Consider the following 9,900-nt stretch of genomic DNA (forward strand, 5'->3'; position numbering starts at 1 on the left):
ACCACTGTGGCCTCAACAATCAACACATATCAATTACAGTTACGCCCAATCATGGCCAAAATTACAATTATGCCCTTCTAACACGATCCGGGCCTACATGCACACTAACTCACATAGTCATGCATCTCAGATAAACAAATAGTCATATAACATGCTTTAAATCATAACCATGCATTTAAATAATTAAAATCGCACATAAATCCCATCATGCCCTCCTGGCACGCTAATCAAGGCCCTTAAGCCTTATTAGCGAATTTGGGTCGTTACAACTGTGTAATGCCCCACGTCACTATGACTGCTTCCTGGAATGACGACTGACCCTGCAAATCAACACGAGTCTTTCCAGCGTGGTTTTTCCTCACTCGCACGCTTCTTGGGAAAACTTCCCAGGAGGTCACCCATCATGAGACTACTCCAGGTCAAGCACGCTTAACTTTGGAGTTCTCAAGTGATGGGCTACCGAAAAGAAAATACATCTTGTTGGCATAGGTAGTACCCATCAATCCATTTAAGCTCTCTTCAACTGTGTAGTCTCATACATACACAGTCTTAGAATCATCACACTTAACCTTCCTCAGGCGGTGTGGGATTGCACAAATTTACCCGGTCTTTCCCCCTACAGATCACGGGATACTGACAGTCACAATCACACACCCTTAGGGGTCCGACATCCCCGTCGACCACACTTTCAGTTGGGTCAAGGCTCTGATACCATTTGTAACGCCCCACATCACTATGGTTGTTTCCTGGAATGACGACTAACCCTGCAAACCAACACGAGTCTTTCCAACGTGCTTTGTCCTCACTCGCACGCTTCCTGGGAAAACTTCCGAGGAGGTCACCCATCATGAGACTACTCCAGGTCAAGCACGCTTAACTTCAGAGTTCTCAAGTGATGGGTTACCGAAAAGAAGATGCATCTTGTTGGCATAGGTAGTACCCATCAATCCATTTAAGCCTTCTTTAACTATGTAGTCCCATACCTACACAATCTTAGTATCATCACACTTAACCTTCCTCAACCGGTGTGGGATTGCACAGCTTTACCTGGTCTTTCCCCCTACGGATCACGGGATACTGACTATCATAATCGTTTCCCAATCAGGTCAATTCTTGTGAGGTACAGTGTTGCTGCAGGTGGTTGTCTATCCTAGAAATGGTGATCTAGCATGGCATCAACTTAAGGTTGCTTATTGTTGAACCTTGTAAGTGAATGCTGGGTGGGGACCTCGGGATTGGCGATGGCATATGGTTGGCGAGGTACCTGCGAGGCTGACAAGCTTCATGGAGGTTGGCGAGCACCTTGGAGGATGGCGAGTCTCTCCCTCGAGAGGTGATGCCCAAATATGGGTTGTGGGGTCGCACATAGGTGAGCTCCCTCCCATTGGCGAGGTTCACTCGCCAGTAGCGAGGTTGGTGTGGTGTTCCATTGGTGATGACCGTGATTTTGGTGGGGGTTGAGGTCAGTGATCGTCACGTCACTCCTCTTGTTTGCCACATCATCTGACATGTGGTATGTCACATCACTGTATCAAAATTGAGTATAGCAGGAGTCATTTGATCACTTGAGAACATGACATATACTCATCCATTGGAGCACTAGGCTAAGTATATGTAGGCCTCATAAGTCCCAAAAGCATTTTCATTTTTGTTATTCTCGTAGTGTTCTTGAGAGGGAGGAAATAAGCTTTATGGACAAAGTTCTTTGAAACTTTTTCAAGTTTAGTAATTCTTTCTTACTCTAATGTCGTGGTCTTGAGAGTGTAATTTTTTAGTATTGAGTCATATCTCAGTGTCTCAACCTTTTATTTGGTTATTATCATTTGCTTGTAATTTTGTTTAGTGATTATTGTGGTGGTAGTCTCTTCTCCACTCACCCACTCTATTTTCCTAACAAACATAAGAGTTCCTACTCCAAACTCCATACAACGGAAACATGAAACACAAACAAATACATATATATAGTCCTTGGTCTCATGTAAAAAAATAAACAAACAAATGGACCAAATGGTTGAAGAAGCTACCTTTTGCCATCCATCTTCAAGTTGATAATAATAATAATAATTAATATAATTTAAATTATTTTGATTAATTAAGTAATATTAACGTAATAAATTTTAGATGACTAATATAAATATATCTTGTTCTCTCTCCTAAGAGATTCAATATTTATAACACATAGTTTTCAATATTAGTTTAAAAATTGAGAAAAGAAAATAATTTAACTTTCTTTTGACTAAAACTCTGTTGATGTCTGAGAATATCAAGAGAGTTATAAACTGTCCAATTAAATTTGTATGTTCCCACACACATCCTATAGCCTATAGCTTAGAGAATAGCTTAAAAGATCATGGGATGAGTCTTACTTGTTCTAAGATAGATTAATTTATATATATATATATACTAAATATAAATAATGTGCATTATTTAGTTTTATTTATAAAATTTATTAATTATTTTTATTAAATTTATATTAATGTCATATAAATTTGAAATAAATATCTTATTTTAATTAAATCATTTATTTATTTTTGTTTAAGTTTATGTTTGTTCTAGTTTTTTATTTTGGAAGCGACAACAAGAGATTATATATTATATGTTTAATGTAATATTAAATATTATAGGTGGATTTTAAATTTAAGTTTCTTGCTAGTTTTTTTTAAAAAAAAAATATGTTGCTAATTCACAATAGATTATACTATATGTTTAATATGATATTCTTCTAATAAGTGAGTTTAAATTTAATTCAATTTTATTTAAGTTATAAAACGTATGATTTTATTATTTTTAAATAATTATTATTGTAAAATATCTCTAAAATATCATATTTTAATTTGTTTAATTATTTATTATTTTTTAATAATTATGATAGTAAAATATCTCAAAAATATTTTTTTTAATTATTTATTTTATTTTATTTAAGTTTAATGATTTACAAAGTACAATTGAAAATAAAAATATTATGTTAAAAATAAAAATAAAAATATTCTGTTAAAGTGAATATTAAAAAAATAAAAAATCTTTAAAACTAATCATTTTTGTTATCCAAGCACTTATTACATACAATATAAATATATATCGTAAATTGGTTTTAAGGAAAAAAAGTTCATAACTCATTGTGCCAAATATTTGCTTTCGCTACAAATATTTGAGCTTATTTTTCCATGTGCCCTTAAGGTTTGAGGGCCTAAATCAGCCTTCTTTTCATTCTGCGCTTCTTCTTTTTTTTATGTATTGGGTCAGGGATCGTTTCCATAATTGTTTGGATTTGATTTTCCAAGCTTCGACATTGTAGGGTTGTGTGTTCGACATCTTTATGGAACTTATAGTACTTGTTATTATTTATCGACTACACTAGAGTGTTAATTTTATATAGCTCTCTCTATATGTTCTTATTTTTCATCTCCGAATAAATCACATCGCTGGAGGTATTGTAATCGAATTGAGTCTGCTTGACCCTAGCTTTGGGTCTTTTCTCTGATGTCGCTCCTCGGTCGATACAGGTGGATTTCGCCTTTTCTCCTTTTTTTTCCTTCTTATCGATTGATGGTGGCGGTGGTTGTGGGGGCGGCAATCATCTTCATTCTTCTTTGTACCCGCTCCCAAACCTTCGGGATCCTAAAAACCCCTTCTGTCCTAGAGAGGATCTCACTCATGTCAAAAGGCGTGTCTTGAACCAGTTTTTCATGGGCCATAGATCCTGGGGTTAGATCCTTGACGAAGAGTTTAGCAACTACTGTCAAGTCATCATCATAGATTTGGTTAAGAATAACCATGAACCTTTACAAGTATTGCTTTGGGGATTCATCATCTGATTGGTCAATACGATATAGGTCCCCCATTGTCTTTTTTGTGTGATGGATGCTACTATACTGCTTATAAAGACTTTGCAAAAGTCTTCAAAGTTGTTCACTGATTTGGCAGGTAGTTGTTTAAATTATAAAAGTGCGGGTTCAGTCAACGTAGTAGCAAAACTTTTATGGAGGATGGCCTCGTTTTTCGTCTCAATTGCCATTTTCTATTGGAAGTGGTAAATGTGATCATTGGGATCAAATTTTCTTTCATACATTTGCAAGGTAGGTGCCACAAAATCCTTCGATTTAGGTTCAACCATGATCCATTCAGTGAAGGAAGACTGCGCAACTCCCTTAGTTGGTTGCGTAACAAGTTTAGCAAGTGTTTGGGTACAATACCCAACCGTCGACTTCATCATTTCACTCTTTAGTCTTCAGATAATTCTACCTTTGAACGTCCCTTCAAGTTTAGCACGCCCTCTGTCCTTTTTCTGCGCTTTCTTCGCAATTTGTTCTTCCTCAACCTCAACATCTGCAACGATATTGTTTTGTTAAGGTTGAGAATGCAGCTGGGCCTGAGGTTGAGCTAGTCTTTTTCAGCTCAGTGTTCTCCGCCTTCAAGGACTCCAATTTTTTGGCCATGTGACCCTCCTATCTTTGGTGCGTATCTTCAATAACTATCACATTCTCTCCATCTGATCCTCCTCCTAAGTACTTTCTTCGACTAAAGAGGCCAGAGATTGCATTCCCTCAGTGTTTTTGATAAACTACTTGTTTGCGGTAGACTTCTTTGGTGCGATAGCTTTTCGTTCAATCTTCCTTTGTCCAATTCCAGCAACAAGAAACAAGAAAGATAACAATAAGAAAAGTGGTTCAACTTTCCACGGTTGACACCAATTGTTTGATCTTAAAAGTTGACGAGTGATCTTATTGTATATTTAGGTTATAATTGCATATAGAATATAGTTTATTAAGTGTGAATCAAAGCTATAAACTCCATAGATTGCTAGTAATCAATCTCCAGGGTGATTTGATGAAAGGAGACTTCTAGGGTTACCTACAATTAAAGATCTATTTTCAAGTCTCGTCGGTGCTATTTATAGATTTTTAAAAATTAGTTAAGATACAAAAAACTTATTGTGACCGATCCACGTTAGTTTACTGAAAGGCGGTGAAAACTAATTTTAAACAGGGTTTGGTGAGCTTCTTCCTTTTCAATATCAGGCGCTATGAAACTTTCTTCCAAATGGATACAAGAAGACCTTCGCACCCACCTTCAAGACCAATGCTATCGGTTAAGAAAAACGGTGCGTTTTGACCATATAAATACCAACAAGTTTACTATGTGGATGCCACTTTTTGTAACAAGATTGGTATGACATGTTGGTATGTGAGGGACAAGGATAAATAAGTCTCTATTACGGGGTTTTAGAGAATCTGTCTTTTAATCCCCTAGAGGCAGAATTCAAGGCTCTATGGTATGCGTTGAAGATGGGAGTTGACAGAGGTTTTCATGACTGTTTTTCTCAGGCTGTAGGTAAGTGGTTGCCACAATGCAGGAGAAGGTCTGTCCTTGTTTGGAGTGTGCAAAAATGTTCTATGAATGCTTAATAATTAAGCCTTAATTGCAGTTTATGAGCATCTGCTTGTGTTTGTTGGATGCCCATATGCTACAATCGAAGACCTTATCATCTAGCATCTTGGGGTTTTAATCTAGGAAGATTGGTGTACTTTTTCTCTTTCGATGGTTCATTGATAAACAAATTCTTTGCTTCGGCTTAGTTTCCTTTTGCTTTCAATAAAATTTTATTTTCAACGAGAGAGAGAGAGAGAGAGAGATCCCTTCACATTTGAAAACATTCTAAGATTATGTTCAAGCAACACATCTTTCGTCACATTTTGAGACTATTTTAACCTTATTGTTCTTTTATAGTCAGCTTTCAAGGTAATGCAGGCAACAAATGCAATGGTTAATTAGGAATAAATGATGAACCTAAATGAGTACAAACTATGGTTAATCCATCTTCGAGTCTTAGTCTTAAATCCTGCGCCATGAAACTAAATCCTTTTTGGTCCTATTTTTCGGAAATTATGGGAGATTCTACAATTTTAATATGCTTTCACAGCATATTGAAAGTTGAAACTCGCAGCCAAACAGCCAAACAGCCGAACATCTAAAACATAATACTGAAAATAGCACCTAAGCCTTGCAAGATGCCATAATCTTTAGCAACTAGCATCATGATCTCAGCTCTTAATATCGTCTATTATCTGCAAATATAATTAAAAGATTTAGTAAGGTTGTTTACTGCAATATCTTTATTTCTAGGCTGCTCCCTTTGAAATTTCAAAACATATGAATATGCTATAAGCTCATAACAATCAACACCAAAAATAAATATTGTTTAAAAAAAAACACCAAAACTAAATATTATTCTCTATCATGAAAGCCCTTCTTCTAAGATCCTTTTCATTCCACAACAAAGCTGCACGTAAATATTTTGGTAGTTTCGTCATCCAGTAACACACAGCAATAACCCCTTTTTCAACCATCTAACGTTGTACGATAAATCCAACAGAAGCAACCGAAACAAAAGGCATAGTTCTTCATAGAAATAAGAAACACTACAAAAATATTCTACACAGCTATTTATGAAGAAAAGGAGAAGTCAACTAAAGGTATGGTTTTCAAGCAATCATCATTAATTTCCTGATGAATAAACCAATAAAAAACAACAAATCATACTTTAAGATTCAATTCCAAAAGGAGATGTAAGTAAGAAAAATTGGATAAGAATTTGAGAAAATCTTGAAACTTTAAGACAAGCAAACATTAGCAGATTCTTTTTTCCACTGAAATGAGACACTAAGCGGAAAGAGATTTTTTCTTTTTCAAACGCTTGATGCCCTTCCTAGCCTTTTTCACAGAAACCGCTCTCAATTTAACCTTCTTAGCGGCTGGGGAAGGGATTTCCCTGATGGGACCTGGAGGTACCCCTTTCTTAAGAGCACTTCCTCTCGGTGTAGCAGAGGGAGGCAATCTCAAACTTTGTGGAGGTAAAGGATTATGAGGCTTCCATATCAAATTATTTTTCATCGAAAACTTTACCTTCTTTGAATTCTTCTCCCCACTCTTTGCAGTTATGGCACCATTAGCATCTTCTTCACCAGTCTGAAGAGAATTTTGAGATTGCTTTCCATCCATAACTCTGGCTCTTTTTCTTTTCTTAGAGGCAGTAGAACTCTTTGACCTTTTAGGCACATCACAGGAAATAGGCACATCATCCTCCAAGCCAGCTTCAGCAGCAATCTTTTCAAACTGCAGCTGGAGGTTTGATATCACAGATTCATTAAGAGGTACAAAATCTCCTTCGCCAAGCTTGACCCTCACAAATTCATCACTATCGGCATCAGCCTCATTTTTATTTCCGTTTACTGTAGAACTCTTTTTGGGATCGGAATCGGCAATCTGATTCTTCGTGTTCTGCTTGTTCTTTTTTTTCTTCTTTGGCAACTCATCTCCGCCACCCACGTCATCAGCCTTCCCACACTTTCTCAAAGACACCCTGCAATCCTTTGCAATCTCAATAGGTTTTGAAGCACTCACTTCCATCTCCTCAGAAGTAATAGGAATCAAATCTGGCACTTCATCTTCATTATGTTCAATAACATCAGGAATCAAAACATCAATTCCTGAAGACGCCAGATCCTTCTCCAACTTAGAAAACTCCTCGTGCAAACTAAACAGAACTTTTCTGTTTCCCTGGCAGCAACCGGCTGAAGAACCCAATTCATAGAACATGGCCGAAAATCCCATTGTCAAAGCTATCGAACCAAGCAACATAGAATCACTACCTGAAGCAACATCCTCCCCGGATTTCTTAAGCTCCAAAAAATTCCTCCCCATTTTCAGTAACTCTTCAAACATATTAGATTTAATCTTTCCCAGCAAGACCTTGTCGGGTAATTTTTCCATAACAGAAATAAAAGGCTTATAAAGAGCCTCAACCACTTCCAACCGAATTGGGAGAAAAGGCCTAAGCTCCTCAAGAAAAATAGCAGCAATGTGGTAATTAACACCATTCCCCTGAATGTTATCATCATCCAAGAAAGTTCTCTCCTCCAAAACACCCATCAGACGTTGCGAAAGCTCTAAATCCCACGAATTACGTTTCAACAAGACAAAAAAATTATGCAGAAATCTCCTAATCAAAAGGTAAAACTTGTCTAACCTGTAAACATCGATTCCGCTCCATTCCCGGCGCATGGTGAGTAAAAAGATTGAAAAGTATTGGAGTGAGAGTGAAAGATCGAGCTTGGGAATCAACGAAGAAAGGGAATCAGCGAGTTGAGACTGGACGGGGACCTTGTCCGCGTGCCAAACGCAGTAGAAAAGGCCCTTCCATAGCTTCTTCATAAGGTCTTCGGAGACATGGGTTTGAGTGGGAAGCCATGTGTCGAGGAGGAAGGTAAGAGCTTTGTCTCGGGTACCCTTGTCACAGGACGCTAGCTTCTTTATTGACGAAAGCCCTACTTCCTCTCTATCGTCTTCCATCTCTGATTGGATTTGGGTTTTAGGGTTTAGAGGAGGAGTAATCTGTGCTAGTAAAACCCTAGGAAATTATAGGTATCGGGGATTATATTCCCGAAGCGAGCACGGCAGAAGGAAAGAAACCCTAGTAGAAGGAGGCTTTGTTTACCCTCGGAAGAAACGGGAAAGAGGCGGATTCGGAAGCGAAATCTTTTCTTTGCTTAATCTGTATGCAAATAAATTTGTTTTTACCTCTTTGACCCTCACATAGTCATAAATTGGCAATTTGATCCCTGATAAAATAAACTTTTTAATTAGGTCATCAAGTCAACAAAACCGTTATTATTTTTGTTTATATTGGCACACTACTTTTTCTGTCCTAGTCCATATCATATAAGATAGTCATTAAGGCCAAAACTTCCTAATTTTTACATTCTATTACATTTAAACCCTCAATCTTTATTTTAGTTGGTAAACCTCCCAAATTATTGTTCTGCTACCAAATCTACAATCCATGTTTATTATTATCATTATCTGCCGTGTTTCATCGAAATACACACTTGGTATCATATGTTTATAATTATGATCATTCGATACCCTCTTTTTGCAATTCGTACTAATTTAGTACCCTCTGCTGAAATTTGATCAACGCAAATTTTAAATATGACCACATTACCCCTCATTTGAATGATTTATTTGATCTTCTTTTGTTTTTGTTCTTTTAAAATGATTTAAAATATTTTCTAAATTAATAAAACAAAAAAATCTTATATAAATTAATCAATGAAAAAGTTATTGAAAATAAATTTTAAAATAAAAATAAATTAATTAATTTTAAAATAAAAATATTTGATAAAACTACTTTAATTGGTTAAATAAACATAAACATTTTTAATTCTAAATATAAGTTTTAATAAAAAAAAAAACTAAAGCAATATTTTTAAATTAATTAAAGTAAACTAAAAGCCTAATAATTTCTTGAAGTTTCAATTAAACTATTTTGTTTGAATTCAGCTTAAATTTTAGCTTTTAAGTTTATGGTGTTGATTTTAATTTTTGGGACTAAGTTTAGGGGTTATATATATATATATATATATATTAATTGATTAATTTATAAAAATATTTTTTTTTTTTTATTTTATTAATTCAGAAAAAAAAAATTATTTTAAAATAACAAAATGAAAGAAAATCAAATAAATGATTAAAATGAAGGACAATATGGTCATATTTTAAATTTGAGTTTACCATATTTCCGGAGAGAGTACCAAATAAGTACGAATTACAAACAGATGGTACCAAATGATCATTATTATAAACATATGGTACCAAGTGTGTATATCGATAAAACACAGAGTATCAAATGAGTATTTACCCTAATTTGAAAATAAACTAAATGTTCAAAGTAATTTTTTTTCAAAAAAAAAAAACTTATAAAAATGATTTAGATATGTTGACCACGATTTTGGCCAACTGCGAGTAGACGCAAAAACGACAGTAAACCTTGAATAGAAAATAAATAACACAAGTAATTGTATAGTGGTTTAGCCCCAATTTGTTGGTAATAGCCTAATCCAC

General features: G+C 35.4%; 1 protein-coding gene across 1 annotated transcript; it reads right to left on the reverse strand.

Annotated features, from left to right (window-relative positions):
• Positions 1–6,381: 6,381 nt before the first annotated feature.
• LOC133800322 (uncharacterized) lies at positions 6,382–8,534 on the reverse strand. Its single transcript, XM_062238283.1, has one exon. The coding sequence runs from the start codon at positions 8,347–8,349 to the stop codon at positions 6,661–6,663; it is 1,689 nt and encodes a 562-aa protein (XP_062094267.1). The 5' UTR covers positions 8,350–8,534; the 3' UTR covers positions 6,382–6,660.
• Positions 8,535–9,900: the final 1,366 nt, after the last annotated feature.

This window comes from Humulus lupulus, chromosome 1, assembly GCF_963169125.1.
Source record: "Humulus lupulus chromosome 1, drHumLupu1.1, whole genome shotgun sequence".
Lineage (NCBI taxonomy): Eukaryota > Viridiplantae > Streptophyta > Magnoliopsida > Rosales > Cannabaceae > Humulus > Humulus lupulus.

What these genes read in the sequence shown, in the direction of transcription:
- LOC133800322 (XM_062238283.1), bottom strand. Translation starts at nt 8,349, where the DNA reads ATGGAAGACGATAGAGAGGAAGTAGGGCTTTCGTCAATAAAGAAGCTA.